The sequence below is a fragment of the Rhinichthys klamathensis genome, unplaced genomic scaffold (genome assembly GCF_029890125.1).
Source record: "Rhinichthys klamathensis goyatoka isolate OS25496 unplaced genomic scaffold, OSU_Roscu_1.1 h1tg000040l_1, whole genome shotgun sequence".
In the NCBI taxonomy this organism is placed as follows: Eukaryota; Metazoa; Chordata; class Actinopteri; order Cypriniformes; family Leuciscidae; genus Rhinichthys; species Rhinichthys klamathensis.
In genome coordinates this window covers 10,800,857-10,821,846 of record NW_026606587.1, presented here as the reverse complement: position 1 = coordinate 10,821,846, position 20,990 = coordinate 10,800,857, and the positions used below count along the sequence as shown (strand labels likewise).

The following is a 20,990-nucleotide window of genomic DNA, read 5'->3' as shown; positions in this document are numbered from 1 at the left end:
ATAATCATGTTGAGAACCTCAGAGCAATACACAATAACGTCGCTTTATTCCTGAATGAATCATTGGTTTCAATTAATCTATTGATTGAATAATTCAACAACTCACTCAAAAGATGTAATGGAGTTCTTAACAAAAGTTTGTGGGGATCATGTTCATTTAATCGGACCAATCAGTGCCAGAATAAGGGTTCCACTGCCTACATCTGTCCTATGACAGTTCTTTGGCATTTCTCCATCAACTCCACCTTCTTGGCTGGGGTTTGAGGTTGCAAATTGATTACAGCAACGAAGGAGTGACACTAAAATAGATCTCATGTGAGTGACAGGTTGTCCCGCCCTTGCGTCAGTAAAGAGATGCAAGAGATGTTGCTGCAGAGGGGAAGTTATGTTTATCAAAGATTATGAGGCACATTAATAAAAAAAGAGGGGGGAAATCTGCACAGATAAATAGGCTTAAATTATAATTATAATACTGTAGTATTTCATTAAACAAAATAAGATTTTGGGGCTTGGCTGTGGACGGTGTTTCTGGGTCAGGAATCTGTTTTGAGTTTTTGACTTCTTGTGTCATTTAATTTGGATGTTTAAAAGTTACCCTGTGTCATTATTCAGGTTTAAATTATTTTCGAGACCTCTGCTGAATTATCATTTGGCGTTGTCACGTGATATGCATGGCTTTTCTCATCGTTGATTAGGATAGACTTTTTTTCACAGTAATTTGTGATTACAGGATAAAACGTTTATTAAATAATTCTATAGATTGCTGTGGCAGGTACTACTATGTGTCAGGCATATACATTCATATATTTAAATACGTTTTAGGATACAAATGTCGCAGTGACACAAACAATCCTGATATCTGAACGCGTTTTAAAGGAGTTTCTGCTCGCCGAGCCGCAGAGCGCCCTCTGGAGTCAGTACTACTATATCACCGGTTATTAACAGTTTTCCACTCAATGCATGGTAGCATTGAAGCTTTTGTGTCCGTTCAGGCCGCCATACACTCGTCTGTGTTTGCAGTTTACAGCACGAAGACGAAGAGACCGACAGTCCTCTTAACCAGGTGAAAGTTTGTTTAGTTCATTTTAACGGCGCCTCCTCTCAAAAGTCCGGCAGGTTTAAGTTACACAAGACATGTTAGACTGGGTGAAACATGTTCAGGAAAAATGAGGGGCTCGTTTGTTACTTGTGTGTTCAGCACTGGCGAGCTAAAAAAAAAAAGTCTAAGCTAGCGACATTTTAGGTGTCAAATGATGTAATAACCAAATCTGCAGTCTATCTAGGCAGTTCATTTTGAATAGACTAAAATATATATAACAACGAATAAATATCGAGCGCTATATTCACGAATCCAGCACCAACCGACTTACTACGCCTTATAACGTTAATTGATAAGTGCTATTAACTGCAGCAAACAGATTTATGTTTTTCAATGAGCAATAGCCTACAGATTAAAGATGGCTTTGTGTATTTGAGTGTATTATATTAACAGGTTCATATATTGTGCGTAAAGAGTTATTCTCAGTGTGTTAACTGTTACATTGCACTGATTCTTGAATGCTATTTATGATATTTAAAATTCAAAATTGCTTTATTGGCATAATTGTAGATAATGGAGTATTGCAAAAGCTTGGAATATATGACAATAATAATAATAATAGTAAAGACATCAAAATAATAGAAGAAGATATTATAACATAACTTAAAATAAACAGTTACAAATAAGAACATGATATATCAATGTTTCTCTGTCTTGGTCCCAGAGCCCAGCAGCACTGAACTGAACTGTCTCACACTAATATACAGGCATCATGTGTTGGTTGTCCCGTTGGCAGGTTCAGGATGGCATCAACAGTGATCTCAGTGCCCACCACGGCGTCACGCTTCGCTCTGCTGCAGGTCGACTCGGATTCGGACACTGATTCGGATGCAGGAAAGACAAAGGCAGGTCGTGGAGCAGGGAAGCCTCGCTCGGGGAAATCTCCCAGCGGGAAGACCAACCAAAATACAGACAAAAAGAAAGAGAAGAGAAGACGAAAGAAGGAACAGCAGCAGAGTGAAGCCAATGAGGTCTATCTATCTATCTATCTATCTATCTATCTATCTATCTATCTATCTATCTATCTATCTATCTATCTATCTATCTATCTATCTATCTATCTATCTATCTATCTATCTATCTATCTATCTGTTTGTCTATCTGTCTGTCATCTCTCTGTGTCTGTTTATCTATCTATCTGTCTGTTTATCTATCTATCTGTCTGTTTATCTATCTATCTTTCTGTCTATCTGTCTATCTATCTGTCTGTCTCTAACTAACTATCTATCTATCTATCTATCTATCTATCTATCTATCTATCTATCTATCTATCTATCTATCTATCTATCTATCTATCTGTTTGTCTATCTGTCTGTCATCTCTCTGTGTCTGTTTATCTATCTATCTATCTATCTATCTATCTATCTATCTATCTATCTATCTATCTATCTATCTATCTATCTATCTATCTATCTACCTATCTATCTATCTATCTATCTATCTATCTATCTATCTATCTATCTATCTATCTATCTACCTATCTATCTATCTATCTATCTATCTATCTATCTATCTATCTATCTGTTTGTCTATCTGTCTGTCATCTCTCTGTCTGTTTTTCTATCTATCTGTCTATCTGTTTTATTATCTGTTTTTCTATCTATCTATCTATCTATCTATCTATCTATCTATCTATCTATCTATCTATCTATCTATCTATCTATCTATCTATCTATCTATCTATCTATCTATCTATCTGTTTGTCTATCTGTCTGTCATCTCTCTGTGTCTGTTTATCTATCTATCTGTCTGTTTATCTATCTATCTGTCTGTTTATCTATCTATCTGTCTGTTTATCTATCTATCTTTCTGTCTATCTGTCTATCTATCTGTCTGTCTCTAACTAACTATCTATCTATCTATCTATCTATCTATCTATCTATCTATCTATCTATCTATCTATCTATCTATCTGTTTGTCTATCTGTCTGTCATCTCTCTGTGTCTGTTTATCTATCTATCTATCTATCTATCTATCTATCTATCTATCTATCTATCTATCTATCTATCTATCTATCTATCTATCTATCTATCTATCTATCTATCTGTTTGTCTATCTGTCTGTCATCTCTCTGTCTGTTTTTCTATCTATCTGTCTATCTGTTTTATTATCTGTTTTTCTATCTATCTATCTATCTATCTATCTATCTATCTATCTATCTATCTATCTATCTATCTATCTATCTATCTATCTATCTATCTATCTATCTATCTATCTATCTATCTATCTATCTATCTATCTATCTATCTGTTTTTCTGTCTGTTTATCTATCTCTCTGTCTGTTTATCTATCTCTCTGTCTGTTTATCTATCTCTCTGTCTGTTTATGTTTATCTATCTCTCTGTCTGTTTATCTATCTATCTGTCTGTTTATCTGTCTGTTTATCTATCTATCTGTCTGTTTATCTATCTCTGTCTGTTTATCTATCTCTCTGTCTGTTTATCTATCTCTCTGTCTGTTTATGTTTATCTATCTCTCTGTCTGTTTATCTATCTATCTGTCTGTTTATCTGTCTGTTTATCTATTTATCTGTCTGTTTATCTATCTATCTGTCTGTTTATCTATCTATCTGTCTGTTTATCTATCTATCTGTCTGTTTATCTATCTCTCTGTCTGTTTATCTATCTCTCTGTCTGTTTATGTTTATCTATCTCTCTGTCTGTTTATCTATCTATCTGTCTGTTTATCTGTCTGTTTATCTATCTATCTGTCTGTTTATCTATCTCTCTGTCTGTTTATCTATCTCTCTTTCTGTCTATCTATCTATCTATCTATCTATCTATCTATCTATCTATCTATCTATCTATCTATCTATCTATCTATCTATCTGTTTGTCTATCTGTCTGTCATCTCTCTGTGTCTGTTTTTCTATCTGTCTATCTGTCTATCTGTTTTATTATATTTTTCTATCTATCTATCTATCTATCTATCTATCTATCTATCTATCTATCTATCTATCTATCTATCTATCTGTTTTTCTGTCTGTTTATCTATCTGTCTGTTTATCTATCTATCTATCTATCTATCTATCTATCTATCTATCTATCTATCTATCTATCTATCTATCTGTTTGTCTATCTGTCTGTCATCTCTCTGTGTCTGTTTTTCTATCTGTCTATCTGTCTATCTGTTTTATTATGTTTTTCTATCTATCTATCTATCTATCTATCTATCTATCTATCTATCTATCTATCTATCTATCTATCTGTTTTTCTGTCTGTTTATCTATCTGTCTGTTTATCTATCTATCTATCTATCTATCTATCTATCTATCTATCTATCTATCTATCTATCTATCTATCTATCTATCTATCTATCTATCTATCTATCTATCTATCTATCTATCTATCTGTCTGTCATTTCTGTCTGTTTATCTATCTATCTATCTATCTATCTATCTATCTATCTATCTATCTATCTATCTATCTATCTATCTGTCTGTCTATCTGTCTATCTGTCTATCTGTCTATCTGTCTATCTGTCTATCTATCTATCTATCTATCTATCTATCTATCTATCTATCTGTTTTTCTATCTGTCTGTCATCTCTCTGTCTTACTGCATCCTCAATAAATAAGCTACATTTAGTCCAAAATGCAGCCGCTAGAGTTCTTACTAGATCAAGAAAATATGATCATATAACACCGATTTTATCGTCACTTCATTGGTTACCTATAAAGTTCCGTATTAATTACAAGGTATTGCTTTTGACCTATAAAGCTCTAAATGGTTTAGCTCCAGTCTATTTAACGGATCTTCTATCGCCCTATAATCCATCGCGCTCTTTAAGATCACTAAATTCGAGGCTTCTGGTCATTCCTAGGATATCCAGATCCACCAAAGGAGGGAGAGCATTTTCACATTTAGCTCCAAAACTCTGGAATAGCCTTCCTGATATTGTTCGTTGCTCAGACTCGCTCTCCCAGTTTAAAACTAGACTAAAGACCCATCTTTTTAGTCAGGCATTCATATACATTTTTTATCTTACAGTTACTGTAAATTCGGCCTCTACTTCATAAACGCCAGAGGAGAACTGGCCCCGACTGAGTCGGGGTTCTCCCAAGGTTTTTTTTTTTCTCTGTCGGGTCATCTGATGGAGTTTTAGGACACCATCAGGTCACTTGACGGAGTTTTTCGGTTCCTTGCCACTGTTGCCTTTGGCTTGCTCAGTTTGGGGATTTTCAAATTAAATGACCCATCATACCATTGACTAGCTCTACCAAACTTGGATGTCTTTTTTCCAGTAATAAACAAACACTCTTAGGTTGTTTTGATTGATACTGTGAAGCAGCTTTGATACAATCTGTATTGTGAAAAGCGCTATATAAATATATTTGACTTGACTTGACTTGTCTGTCTGTTTTTCTATCTATCTGTCTGTCCATTTGTCTGTTTTTCTAAAAAGGCTGTTGGGCCCCACGTTTGTTTCTGAAAACAACAATGATGATGAGTCAGTGTTGACATTTCTAACATCCTTATATGTGAAGAGGGTGGTGTAGTAGTGGGTATGTTTTGGGCTGAAGTCACCTTCAGCAAAATGTCTACTTACAAAGAGTCTTTGTCGTCACACGCTGTAGCTCAGGAGTCTTGCTTTTAAGAAGATCCCTCAGAAGTGTACGGCACCTCCCTCCCTCACGCTGCAGGATTTAGCGAATGATCTGATCAGCCCGGCAGCTGTCCAGCGTGGCGCCAAGCCCCAGGAGAACTGGCAGGAGTGGAAACAGAGAGATGAACAGGTACACTTTTCTCACAAAAAAACAACAACTGAATTTGACTTTCCTACAGCCCATTTCTCTCTTTGCTTTATGCAAACATGTTCATGTTTGTGTTCGTCACAGCTGACCAGTGACCTGTATGAGGCAGATCTGGAGAAGGCCTTGATGCTGAGTAAATTGGAATTTGAGGAACATAAAAAGGTACATTTTTACTGACTCTAAAAATGTCATCTCATGCAACCATCAAGATAAAACTAATAACTAAGTCCACCTTAGTCGAATAGAGTCCAAAAGTGGCAGTCTGAGTCCAACTAAACAATTGTATTTCATTAAGTCAATATCTAAAAAAAACCCTAACAACAATTTTAAATGTAACAAAAGCAAACCTCTATTGCATATTGCCATTTTGATTTTTGATTTCACGTCATCTCATAATTAGGATCCTGTTCAGCAAACTTAGTCATGTAATGGAAGTTATGACCTGACTGATTTCTGTGTTGTGACATATTTCTGTGTGAAACAGCTTTTCGAATGTAAAAAGCTATAGGACGGTGTAACGAGGTTAGTGTTCAGGGAAGGAGGCGGCGGGAACCAGGGAACGTTCAAACACTTAAATAAGAAACACAAAACGAAAGTAAAGAGGCAGCCCGTCACGGATGACTGTCGCACAAACATAAACTAAACACAACGTCCTTCACCGTTGTCGCTCCTCCGTGAGACACTCGAGACCGGTGTGTGACGCTCATTAGCAATCGCTCCACTGGCCTCGCACCGTTCTCACTGCTCTCAGCCCTGTCCTGCTCGCCACAGGTGGGACTTGACTTTTCCAAATGTATGAATTCAAGGCAGTGGGTGGTCACTTGGTGAATTGGAACAGCTCATTGGGGCCTGAAGAGTTGAAAATGCACATCTTTTCTCTCTGTTTGAGGCTGTGTATTTTGTGTGGGTTTTATTTGACAGGTGGTTAGAACTTAGTCAGGGTTGGTGGATGAAAATGAGGCTGTGAGAGGAAAAACCTACAGTCTTTATAATGGCATGCATTGTGTATAAAGGTCCTACATGTAATTTCCATAACTCGGGGCCAAATCAAAACTGTTTGGTTAACAAATTACATTATTGGAAGTTTATTGTATAGTTCTGTTTTCAAGTTGAGAACAGAACAGGGCTTTGTCCTGCCTGTCTATATACATGAGCTACGCCTGCATATAATTACTGTATATTTCCATATTTATCATAGTTAAATGCTATAGGAATTAGTATATGAAACACTAAGGATTTTTTTTTATTATTGTTGTTTTTGAATTTTGACCCATGTGAACTACTGCTTTAAAGATGTTAGAAACATTATTTTTCTTTGAAACTAGAAGCTGCCACCATGTTTAAAAAATAATAATTTTATTACAACAGCAAAAACTAATTAGTAAAAGTAAAAATTTCTCAAGCTTACTGAATGCAGGTAAACGTCTAACAGTCTATTACAAGCTAAAGGACAAATATATTAATCAAAAATGCAATGAAATAAACCGTTTTCATTCAAGTCTATACAGTACACTACAGAAAATAGCATACTACAGACATTTAATAAAGTAATACATGTAAAAAAAAAAATCTTCACTGTATGCATTAAATATTAATGATTATTATTAAAGTTACTCAGTCAAGAGCAATGAATCATTCTCTCTTTTTCTTTTGTAGTTTAATTATCATTAAGGACACAGACAGCAGCAGGTTTATTAGGCTGCTGTCACTTTAAGATGTAATGCTCAGATCCAATATACTGACACCTCCCAACAATACTCACTGAGACAGGCGTTTTGACATAACTTTGTGTGCATATAAGTGTGCAGAAGCACAGTAATGGCGCTTTTCCACTACACAGTACCAGCTCGGCTCGGCTCGACTCGACTCGCCTTTGTTTGGTTTTCCACTGTGTAAAAGTTGTACCTGTACCTGCTTTCGGGTACTTTTTTTCGTACCACCTCCGGCGAGGTTCTAAGCGAGCTAAGGCGATACTAAAATGTGACGTGAAAACAATCCCGACTGCTGATTGGTCAGAGAGAATCGTCACTATTCACTGCGTCATCATTGCACGCGCCAGACGGAGTATCCAGAATAACCCCGTCATTTTTAAATAGTTTGGCCAGAGATAGTTACTAAACTTACTACTATTATTATGGCAACTCGGAAGAATACGCCGTGGTCAAACGAGGAGGTGCAGACATTCCTTTGTTTGGTTGCTGAAGAGAGGATCCAGCGAGAGCTTGATGGGGCAACGAGGAACGAAAGGCGTCGCTATGACGACCGGGTACTATTTGTGGCGGTACTTTCTGCAATGGAAAACGGAGCGAAAAGCGAGCCGAGGCGAGCCAAGGCGAGTCGAGCTGGTACTGGTAATGGAAAAGCGCCAAAAGATGCGAAAAAGAATTAATTCTATTGAATTGACTGTATAAACAGGATAAGACTTAAAGGGATACTCCACTTTTTTTGGAAATAGGCTCATTTTACAACTCCCCCAGAGGTAAACTGTTGAGTTTTACCGTTTTTGAATCCATTCAGCCGATCTCCGGTTCTGGCGGTACCACTTTTAGCATAGCTTAGCATACATCATTGAAGTGGACAAGACCATTAGCATTTCTAAAAAAAAAATGACCAAAGTGTTTCGATATTTTTCCTATTTAAAACTTGACTATTCTGTAGTTACATCGTGCACTAAGACCGACGGAAAATGTAAAGTTGGGATCTTATAGGCTGATATGGCTAGGAACTCTACTCTCATTCCTGCGTAATAATCAAGAAACTTTACTGCCGTACCATGAGTGCAGCAGGCGCATCACGTACCTGGAGCCCCCCCCCCCCAACACTGCTTTTGCTGGGCTGTGTCCGAAATGGCATTTCAGCCATTAGTAGTGGTGTCCTAAACCATTGTGGACATTATCGAGTCCAATCATTCAATCCCACAATGCACCGCAATAACGAGTGTACAACTGATGTACACTCAACGCCATAGACTGTAAAAAAAAGATGGACGACGCACATTCACTCTCTTCCATTGTAGAAAAAAGTTAAGTCGCCAATGTCCCAATATGGCACTGGCACCTTACGGCACAGGTATAAATTCCTTTTTAATTGATTATTAAATTGTTTAATTAAGGTTTATATATAGTTTACATGACAGAGTTCAAGATAAATCTTTAAATCTTATTACTGGAGCTGCCAGTTTGCTAAGTTTCAAATAATTATTAAAGTGATAGTTCACCCAAAATGTTTAATTCTGTCATTAATTACTCACCCTTATGCCGTTCCAAACATATAATACTATTGTTCATCTTCAGAACACAAATGAAGATCTTTTTGATGAAATCTGAGAGAATTCTGTCCCTCCATTGACAGCTACGCAACTACCACTCTTGACGCTTCTAAATGTCCATAAAGAGATCGTAAAACTAATCCATATGAATTGAGCGGTTTAGTTCAAAGGTTGTGAACGTGGTTGGGAACCCCGTATCTAGTGTAGTCTATGATGTACTCATCTAACATCGGGGTCTGGTCGCCCTTTCTCTTCCGCTACGTGATTAAAGCTGGGACATTTGAGTGCATGAAGTGTCCAACATTCCACACTGATTATTATAAAAAAAATTGTTAAATAAGTGTGTCTTTCACAGATTTAAAGTGCACTTTTTCTTGTTGTAATTTGTCAGTGTGAACACACTACTCGCACTATTTATACTACAAAAGCTTAGAATAGTGCATAAGTATGTGAATCGGGACACAACTTTAATGAACTTGACACAGAATCTGCGGGGGTCCTCTCCGTGATATCAAAATGAGTGGGGATGGACATAGCCATGCAAAACTACTAGAAGTATGCAATCAAATATTCTATACAATCAAAGGCCTCCAAATGTATCATCATAGGTCAAACTTTGAGGAAAAACCCTTTGCACTCAATCTTCTACATTTCTTCTGTTGTCTGATTGATAGTTTATACGTTTTTAGCAAGTAAAAGTTTTTTAATATAATTGTAAACACTCCCCCCTTCAGCTTGTGATATTTTAATGTGAAATCTTTACTGATTTTTAGTAAGTAAATGTAAAAATAACTTATATATATTATTGTATATTAATAATAACTTATATTGTTAGTGATATTTCAAGAAGAACATTTACTGGACTGAAGCAACTTAGGTTTACTTGATTATCCATGTCATTTTCTTTTTTTAGAAAAATCATGTTAAAATGTGAATATCAAATCTGATACAACAGGCTTTTGAGGAACATATTTGTTCATCTCTCAATCATAGTTATATTGCATTATATTAAATGTTTTGCCCTCTACAATAACAACTACAGAACTTTGATCATAAAACTAAGCATTTAAATAATATCTTACTAAGACATATTATTGGGAGATATAAAGTGACAGCTTTTTGACACTGAAAAGTTTTATTATAAACATTTTATGTAAGTAGTCTGATATAATGTTAGAAAGATTTCATTGATTTACATGACAAGGTATCAGAATTTCACTTTACTTTTTAAAGTGAAATATAAATATCAGCACCTACCTAACTAAAAACTAAAAAAGTTTCATTCAGAGGATGAGCTTTGTATTCTCCTATATCATATTATATGAGCCATAAAAGACTGAGGTTTCAAATATGATACTCATAAAACACATACAATCTTTTTTTTCTGACTATCATTTCCTTTGTCAGGCTTTACAGGGTTAATGTCATACAGTATTTTGAGGAACCGAGTGGAAACACCAGTCTCCTACATGTTCATTCTTGTGGAGGTTCATTTCTAGCTCTTTAAAATGTAGTGACAAGTGTAACTACTCCCTCTTGTGGTTACAGTGGTATATTAGAAGTTAAATGGTCAATAATACCTTGTATAATAGAATATAACTGCAATTGATTATGAAACTATTAATGGAAACTATTGCCCTACTTATTTGATCATTTTCATCGTTTGCGAGATTCTTAATTTTTAATATTATAATTTCTCAAGGATCCTGAAAAAACAGAGACTGCGTCACCGAAGACAAAGGCGGGAGGAAAGAAGGACAGGAAGAAGAATCAGCAGGGGAAGGACAAACGAGTCACTGTATCTCTCAAAGACTTCCAGCATGAGGGTGAGAACGCCATATTCTTATCGAGAGAGACCACTGTTACTACACTGCTGTGTGTCCGCTCTAACTCACTGTCTCTATTGCAGATCAGCAGAGTAAGAAGCCTGACAAAGAGGTGAGTGTCTGTATGAAACACACAAGCTTAGGGGAGAGTGGGTTACTCCGGTTCTGAAGCACGATGGGACTGATGAGTAATTATATACCCTGAATATAAAGTTTTATATATTTGAAGCAAACACCGTTTGCAAATAAACACTTAATTCTCGGTGTAATTTAGATCAGGAGTTTTTTAACCGAGGGTCTGGGACAGCCAGAGGGCCACTAGGGGACTCCACAGGAAACATGAGAGAAAACGAATTTTACTGCATGTATTTTTAGGGCTGTCAAAGTTGTGTGTTACCTTAAGATATTAATTAAATATATTTAATGCATTAACAAAAACTGGTCATAAATGAGTTTATAAATCTTATATTACTCCGAGTAGAAAAATATAGTGTCAATTTAATACAAAATAAAGGTTCTCCAGATAATATTCTAATTATAAATTAACTTTCTTTGACTTTGGTCCAATGACGACATTAATTACTTAGAATTATTTATAATAGCTTAATTTTAGAAAAATGTTGTCTTCGTAATATCACACTTAATGTTTTTCTCATACAGTATACATCTTTTATTATGTAATTGTAGTATTTATTCATATTTTTGAATGAGCTTTTATTGGTATATTTTCAGTTTATTTAAATTGTAGTTTCATTTTATGTGCTTAATAAAACTGAAACTAAAATCATAAAAAAAACGTTAATTCAGGTAAAATAAACATTAACTGAAATACAATAAAATAAAATAAAACTTAAACTAGATTTCTCATGTTCATTTAATTTAACTTGAACTAAAATAACTAAAAATAAATTGTAATAAAAAAAATAAAATTATATAGGCGTTTAAAAAAACTATTCAAAATGACAAAAACATTGACAAAAAATAAATAGATAATATATATATATATATAATCTCAATAATACAAAAATAACACTGGCTCTATATTTTTATTTCAGTTTTAGCAAGTTTTGTACTTCTTTTTTGAACTTAAACGCACTTAATTTCAGTTTGTTGCCAAGGCAGCATTTCTAATTATCATTTAAGTTTTTTAAGATTTTCATCTAATATTTGTTTAATTTTATTTTAGCTTTTTTTTTATTTTATTTTTTATATAGTTTTGGTATTAGACAACAATACCAACACTGGTGTAAATGTATTTATATATATGGAAATATACAGCTGTCCTTATATTTTATGATGTGGGTCCCTCGCAAGGGGATTGGCTTATTTGGGGTGCTTTGTTTGTAAACTCTTCATGATTTCCACTTCTGATAAATTATCATAAAGTGTGTTATATGATATTAGTGAACACTTGACTTAGTGATACTGACTTCTTCCTGTTTATTTTTTCAGCCTGTGAATCCTGCACTGCGTGATGAGAAGTTTTTTAACCAGCTAGAGGATGATGTGAGCAAGATCGTCCAACGTGACAAACGCAGAGAGCAGTACAGCAACAGCGCCGGTCACGAGGTCAACAGCTCCTCAGAGCAGGAGCAGGTCAGACCTCACTCAGTCTTTCACCCAGATAAAGGAGAAAAACCTGTGCAGAATTTGTCGTCCGATGTACCATAATGTAGAATGTAGCTCAGTACAACACCAAAACTGTTGCTCTTGTTTTCTTTCTCAAAACTCTCAGGATGTGAGAACTGAGCAGTTAAAATATGAACTGGAAAAGAAAGACCTGGAAATTGGAAAGTTGAAAAAGACAATTTCACAATGGGAGGTAAGAAGTTGTGATGAGAGATGCAGTGTGGCATGATTTTTATTCTCATTGGCATATTCGGATCTTAACCCTTTGCGTGTCTCTGTTTAAGAGCCGATAGAAACTGATACCCAAATGGCTAGCTCAATAATTAGACGTTACACGTTCAGATAAAGCCTCCAACATGCTCTTGTTGCGTTGTTTTCACACTCTGAGTCTGCACAAATGAATCACGTAAAGACGTAATCGCGTTCTGTGCACTATGACCCCAGGGTTTGTTGCATGTTGTGACGTCACAAGCTCAAAAAACTGATTTTGAGTGCAGAACTCATGTTGAACTAAAGTGATTAACATAAATAATTTGGCCTGCATTTGCCACGCACGCATGGCCGTAGCCAGCTATGAGGTCACCGAGGTCTGGACCTCGGTCATTTCTTTACATTCAAAAATAAAATGTCAAGCTCTCTGAATGATTAATTAGCTGTGTTTAAACCACCTCATATGAGTGTTTGCAATTCATGTTGCTGCGAGAAGCTAGCGCAGTGAACGGGGCTTGAGAGCGCGTTGTGAGTGAGGGCGCGAGTGCAGCCTCCATGTTGCCAGATCCACTAATGGAAAGGTGGCAGTAGTCTTCTGGACCTGTTTTTCTGATTTAATGTGACACTTTAGGAAGTTATTAAAGTGGAAAGTTGTGTGTTAGGGTTAGTGATATATTAATCTTATTTCCAAAACACAAGCTTTGGATTTATTTCGGATTACTATTATTATTATTTTGTTTTGTTTTGTTTTGCTTGTTTTTCGTAGCAATATCTGGCAACATTTTACTGTCGGCATTAATAATAAAAAAAAAGCTTATAGACAAACTGTAATTGCATAAAGCTACCACATTCGGTAAAACAAACGCAATGATCATCGTGATTATCTGTAAGAAATGTATAACACTATCAAAAACAATAGCATAATACAGATCTATATGTTACAGAATTAAATCTGCCAAATAACTTACTGGCCATCTGGAAGACGGCTCATGCTGTTTAGTTAACCTTTCACAAAGTCATCATAAAAACATTAATTAAAGCAGTAACTAGCAATCTATTCAGCCAGCATATTTGTGTTTTGATCTGTGTGAATTACAGAAATATAAGACTTGCTAGACCTACTTTTTTTCTATATTTCTTTGCACAAAACTCTCCAGAAAGTGCCATTTAATGGTTTATTTTTCCAAAAAAAATCCCGGGGGGGGGGGGGCATACCCCCGGACCACCCTAGTGAGAGACTACCCCACACATAATTAAATCCAAATTTAACCCCTGTATATATATATATATATATATATGGCAAATTCCTAAAAAAAAAAAAAAAAAAAGGGTCACAGCTTAATGTCCATGGGGGAATGGGTCCAATGGCCTAACCATTATTATAGCACAATTCTTTACACAACACCCCGGACCTCACTAATTTTCAAACCCTGGTTACGGCCTTGCGTACGTTATATTTTAATGTGAATTATTTTAGTTGACATAAATAATGACCAGTACAATCTCAAGGGCAATAATCGACATGAGACGTTTTGGGTGAATTAGGAATATTACGTTAGTAAATAACTGTTCTGAAGATTTTGATGTTCTCCTGTCTGTGAAATGTGTTTGTGGCTTGTCGTTTTGACTAATGCTAAATTAACAGCTGACGATTTCAGTGTGATTAAGAGTATCTGTCTGTTTACTGATTATTTGCTGTCTTCCTTAGGAAAGATACAAGGAAGTGAAGGCCAGAAACGGTCAGCTGCTTAAAATGCTTCAACAGGGGGAGAGTGAGTGCAGAACAGCAAACGCACCTGACAGACTGAAGCATTTATTCTTGTTATTTATATAACTTTCTTTATATTCAGTGAAGGACAAAGCTGAAATCCTGCTGCAGGTGGAGGAGCTCATGAACATTAAAGAGGAGTTGTCCTCGCAGGTGCGTGCTGTACCCTGGAGGTTGAGCCTTAATCTTAGTGTTGTGATGGTTTGTGCATACCTAAATTTGCTTCCCCCTTTTTAAGGTGACACAGTTACACACAGCCCTGGAGCAAGAGAGGTCAAAAGTGAAGGGCTTACAGTCAGAGCAACCGAAACATCAGGTATGATGCATCCAAACCGGCAATGACTGTCACATTCTAGAAAAAAACCATGACATCACCAATATTTTAATTGACAATGTTTGCATTTTCTTGTTTTACAGGGGAACCGGAAGGGTAAAAAAGCATCAGAAGGGGATGTATGAAGAGGCATGTTAAAGGACAGCTTGAATGTTCCACCTCCTTTTGTCAAGCTGCTAATTTCTTTTAATATCTGTTCAAAAACACCACATACACTCTTAACCAAACTTCCACCATCATACAGGCATTTTGTATTCCTGCTTATTGCTGCATAGTTCTGTTAGCCTGGTCACAGTAGCTTATGATAGCAACAGAAGATGATCTTCTCATGTGTTCTTCACTGTAGAATAAATCTACTTCTGTGCACTAACAAAGAAAGGCATACACTCTTGAATTCTTTTGAATAAAGATGTTCATCTTATTTTTCATAGTGTGTTAGTTGTTTATGCATGAAATAATCTGTTATTCCGTTCTTACTAAGTATTGTTGTGTAATGAATGTCTTCAGCCCGTTTACTTCGCTCAATAAATCCATAATGATCAGTGGGATATACTTTAAGACAATCACATAATAAAAATTAAGAGAACATTGAAATTGACACATTTAATCACTGTACATGTGATCTAATTTGATATACAGTATATTCAGATATTTTATGTTTATATGTGTGCTTGGGATTATTAAGGTACATTGAAGGTATATTCTTTTTTGGAAATTGTTTATTGATATTTGTTTAAATGTATATTTAATATTGGTTTAAAAGCATGATTCTAACAGCATCTGTTTGACGGGGATCTTATATAAATGTATCCTAAATGGCCAATATTGTATATATATATATATATATATAGTACAGGTAATAAGTAGGCTATATATTACATGTTCATTAGTCTTTCTCAAAATGTACTCATGTAGTGTGTAAATACAGTGTTCTAGACACTCAGTCTGTGCATCAGCGTTGGGCATTTTTCAGTGACTCTTTCTGCAGGTTACATCACTGCGCCAGGAGGTGGCGACAAGTCTTAATCAATCTTTATATGTCTATGAATGAGTCATTGAATTATTCATTTAACCATTTTGTCATATTTCATGTACTGCTTTTCACATGTAATATAGAAAAGGAGGCATATTTGGACTAAATATTTGTGTCTAAAATGTAAGTTACTCAGTATTAACCAAGCTAACAAAAATATGTTCTAAGAACACTTTGATGATGTTCCAATTAAGTTGTGGAAATGTCATTAATGGATGTTTTCAGAATGTTTAAAAAAGGTTTTTTCTTGTTTATGCGAAGGCTAGCAAAAACATTAATAAGGGAACATTCCATTTTATCATTTTACAAACATCATGGGATTACTTTTTGAATGTTTTGAAACGAGTAACATTTAAAAAACGTTAGATGAACATTCAACTAAAACCTTTAAAAGTTTTTATGCTAATGTTCTGAGGACATTATTGAAGTATAAGTATGAACACACATTCCATTAACGTTACTGGAAGAACATTTGTTCATAACTTTGAGAGACCTTGGCAGAACGTTATTCATAGTTCTGAGAACGTTTCCTGTTAGCTGGGAAATACCATAATATGCAGCAATTTACATTTTAATAGTTAAAATATTTTTTACCGTATTTTACAGCCATACTAAGAACTGTACTATTTTTACACAATATTTCCCACCAAAATTGCATACTACAGAGTTTATTACCACAGTAAAACCTGTGACTTTATAGTAGGGTACAACGGGGCTAAAGGCACACTGGGGTAAAAAAGCACATGGTTTTATTTTCATCTAAATCACTAGATGGCACAAAAACTTGCCGCAGCACTTTCTAAAACCTCTGCTTTTCAAGATGCACGTGGAAATTTGTCTGATCCTTGATCCGATCGCGGGCAACGGCAGAAATCAGATTCTTTGCTAATGATCTAATATTTGATGTCTTTTAAAATATTGTGGAAGTAGCAAATGAGAATCGCTAAAGTGATTGACGATATATTTTGAGACAAATGATTTTCAGTTTTTTCAAGGTAAGCAACAGTTTTTCAATAACGGAAGGTTATGTAAAAGTATTTTGGGTAAAAGGAGCCCCTGCTGTTGGGGTGAAAGGCACAGTAATTAACCATATTATCATATAATAAAATATCATTTGGAGGAGGAGGAGAAGGTGAGGCCGAAACATGCGGGCCATTGTTGAAGTCCCTGGTCAACGAGATGGCAACGTCACAATCTGTGCTGCTATCAGCAACCATGGTGTTCTACATCACCATGTTACACTCAGGCCATATAACACCCAGCACCTTCTAAGATTTATTGCCAATCTCAGAGATATTTTATTTGAGCAGCAGGTTCAAGAGCAGCAGGGTCAAGAGCTAAATGAGAATCCCATTCCCATGGTGTGGGACAATGTCAGTTTCCACCGAGCTGCTCAAGGGGGTTTAACATCAATGAACTTGTACCTCCATACTCTCCTTTCCTGAATCCGATTGAGGAGTTTTTCTCCTCTTGGAGATGGAAAGTATATGATAGACAACCCTACACCAGAGTAAATCTGCTGCAAGCATGGATTTAGCCTGTGGTGATATAGGTGAGGAATCATGTCAGGGATGGATACGGCACACAAGAGGCTTCTTCCCCCGTTGCCTCAGGGACAATATTGCTTGTGATGTTGACGAAATGCTCTGGCCTGAGTCAGCCCAAAGACAAGAAGAAGCACATCGATCACATGTTTACTCCTTTGATTTTTGTCCCTTTTAGTATTGTATACTGTAGTACAGTGCATTGTAGGCTGTATACTGTACAAGAAAAAAATTGTATGACCCTGAACATTGTGCTTTCCATTTGTTGACAGTACTGACTGCTCAATAGATTTTGACTGGTTGCAGGTTCATATCAACAAAGAACAAGAATTAGCCTACAGTATCACAGAGACAAAGGACAAGTTTGTGAGATGCAGGGTATACAGTAGGTTACTGTAAAAATAGGGGTACAAGGAGGAGGAAGAACAAAAAAAAATTGCAAAGAGCACAGCAGAGTAGGCCTACCTAGTAATTTCTGATCAATTTTGAGCTACTATAGAACATGTTTTCGTTCATCAAAAGACAATGACGGAAACATATAAAATTTGTTTTGAGATAAAAAATGTACTTCTCCCTGAGAACTATGTTTTGAACAATGTGTTTTCAATTTTTTTTGGTGTATTACTGACTGCTTGATAGTGTATATCATTTTGATCACTTTGTTTGAGAGCAGTGTTGAATTTTGAACACAGGTAAAACTGTTTTGAGGCGAAAGTTTCATTTTGCGAGAGGAGTCAGAGGTTTTTGTAAATAGACAAAGTATTTGTATCAATAACGTGTGCCTTTTGCCCCATGAGCTCGTACATTTATCATATTTTAAACAAAATCAACCCCTTTTATGATTTATTGTCATACAAAATCTGTCGCTCCATCAATGTGCAATACAAACATTATTATAGGCTACTGTATATTTTTTTCTGCAATCATACACCATTTTTCTTAAGGTAGCCTACTGCCTTTCAGGGGTCTCAAACTCGCGGCCCGCGGGCCATTTGCGGCCCGCGGGGTGATATTTTGTGGCCCCCTACTTGACATTAAAGTGTAATGTTAGTGCGGCCCGTCGTTGCGTATGCCGCGTTTTAAATGGGCTACCATACGGTGGGTTTGTTGTCAATAGTTGCCATAGACAACCGCTAAATACTGCGCGCCTGGAAAAAATGAGCGCGTGGCTTCAATTATGAGCGCGCTTGCCGCGCACGCGCACCTACATTTGAAATAACGAACTTGAGCTCGCAAAATATGTGAGCGCGATATGTGAACGGCCCCTTGTCGAGCTACCACCAACCAGGCCGCGAGCTACTGGTAGCTCGCGAGCGACGTGTTGGAGAGAGACCCTGCTTTAAAACAATGTGAGAATAATCATTTTGAGCTTGTAATATGTGTCTAACAGGTTGATAAGAAGGTTTGCTTTGATTTGTGCAGTCAGTAATTTGCCTGAGACACTATACATGTGTAGAAAGAATTCAATAAGACGGGCAGACATGACTGCAAATATTTGTATTTCAAAAGCAATAATTGTTTTTCTAAGTATATAATAAAAGGAAATGTGCCTTCCAAAAAAAACATTCAATATCATTAATGTGTTGTATAAAGAAAATAAAAAGGACATAAGCAAATATAAATATTACAAATATGTGTTATAGACAAAGAAAGTTTGTAAAATTAACTTCAACTGTCAGAAGGACAGCTCATGAAGAACCAATCATGTACAGAAAGGAATGTTCAAATTCAGAGGAACAGTTCAGAAGAAACGTTAATAATAAAGATTGAGAAGATTGGATCAGTTGTGCTCCTTTTTTGGAATACTTGAATACTATTTTTTGTGGAATACTTGATGCGGCCCATCCTGACCCAGACTCTACCTCCAGCGGCCCCCAGTTAAGTTGAGTTTGAGACCCCTGTTCCCTATAAACCACGCGGTGAAATATAGAAATAATTTTAAAAGCTCGATCACATGTGAATTTATTTTCCCATATGGGTTTGCTGTAGGCTAGGACAATATAGCCTAGTAGTGGTAACTATTAATTTGCAGGCGGAAACTGTCCTGTAACTCCCGTTGTTATGGCAACACATTGTGTGTAGTTGTTCATTACAGGTGATGCCCGCTGATATCGCTGATGTGATTGAACTGATGGAGAGAGGCGCGCGCGTTCAGGAGGGAGGGGTGAGAAAGAAAAGGGGGATCGTTCTCCCGGTCATATAACGCGACATCTCATATCCTCCTCTTCGCTGGCGACATAAGCGACGCGTAACCGACACGCCGTCCTCACTGAAACCAAAGGCGCTTTTTTTGCTTTGCTATGCGGAACCAAGAGCCATGAAAATGCTTCGATTTCGGAGTCCGAGCATGTCCTCCCTCGCGCAGGAGGTCCAGTGCACGGTTCGCCTGCTCGACGACTCCGAGATCTCGTGCTGCATCCAGGTAGGCGCGAGCGTGTGCTCCGGTGTGCGCGCGCTCAGTGATGCGATGCTCTTTACTGCGATTATAAACATGCCGAGAGGACAAAATGCTTATTAAACGTGTTGAATTGACAATTTCTTGTTTACTGGCCTCTTTGAGTTGTATACTCGTGTTTGTTTAGGTGGAAGACGCCTAGGGAGTGATGACGCTTTGGTTATGGTTTGCTCGTTTCATTATTGCCGTCACTGGGTTGACTGTTAAACAGTTACGCCCTTGACTTTCTTTGTAGCCTACTAGAGAAAGATTAATGTGCAAAACGTGTTTCATTTATAAATAACGTTAGGCCTAATAGAATTACTGAACATAGCCTATAACTGTTGGATATTTTTTTGCTGTGTAATTTAATTTGCAGTGTTTGTGAACATAAACATGATGTAAGGTAATGGCATATATGTCTCATCTCTCTTTCCAAAGTGATGGAGGATTACTGAAAAAGTCTTTGATGGAAAACTATTTGCTATGGGAAGGATGTTTCATCAGTAAAGTCAAGTCACTTTTATTTGAATAGCTCATTTCACAACACACATGGTTTGACAGCAGCTTTAGCACATGTGAAATCGAAGTACACTTCAGCATACTTACAAAAACAGTAGGCTACTTAATATAAGCGTGAACGTGATGTATTTTTTTTTCGGACACTCAATTGCGTGTTATTTATGATTACTTAGGCTACATGAAAATCTATTATAGTTTAAATTTACATTAAATGTAATTAGTTGAACTTTTTGACAGAAGTACTTCTATATACAGTACCGGTCAAAAGTTTGGAAACATTACATAAAATAAAGGTTTTGAAAGACGTCTCTTCTGCTCATTAAGCCTGCATTTATTTGACCAAAATACAGAAGAAATATTATTACTATTTGAAATGGTAGTTTTCTATTTTAATATACTTTAAAATAAAATGTATTCCTTTGATCAAAGCTGTATTTTTAGCATCATTATTCCAGTCTTCATTGTCACATGATCCTTCAGAAATCAGTCTAATATGTTGATTTATTATCAGTGTTGGAAACAGTTGTGCTTCTTAATATTATTTTTTTTATAACCTGTGATACTTTTGTCA

The 20,990-nt window shown here is 36.2% G+C and overlaps 2 protein-coding genes across 2 annotated transcripts in view; both read left to right on the top strand.

Annotated features, from left to right (window-relative positions):
• Positions 1-941: 941 nt before the first annotated feature.
• gkap1 (G kinase anchoring protein 1) lies at positions 942-15,307 on the top strand. Its single transcript, XM_056246841.1, has 12 exons — positions 942-1,062; positions 1,835-2,069; positions 5,675-5,833; positions 5,936-6,013; positions 10,822-10,945; positions 11,029-11,057; positions 12,398-12,541; positions 12,681-12,767; positions 14,493-14,556; positions 14,635-14,705; positions 14,791-14,868; positions 14,970-15,307. The coding sequence occupies exons 1-12, from the start codon at positions 956-958 to the stop codon at positions 15,009-15,011; spliced, it is 1,218 nt and encodes a 405-aa protein (XP_056102816.1). The 5' UTR covers positions 942-955; the 3' UTR covers positions 15,012-15,307.
• A 4,285-nt stretch (positions 15,308-19,592) lies between these two features.
• The window catches only part of frmd3 (FERM domain containing 3), a 74,959-nt gene continuing 73,561 nt past the window's right edge, over positions 19,593-20,990 (top strand). Inside the window, exon 1 of the mRNA XM_056246840.1 lies at positions 19,593-19,885. Within this exon, the coding sequence (XP_056102815.1) occupies positions 19,781-19,885 (105 nt within the window). The 5' untranslated portion in view covers positions 19,593-19,780. The remainder of the gene's footprint in view (positions 19,886-20,990) is intronic.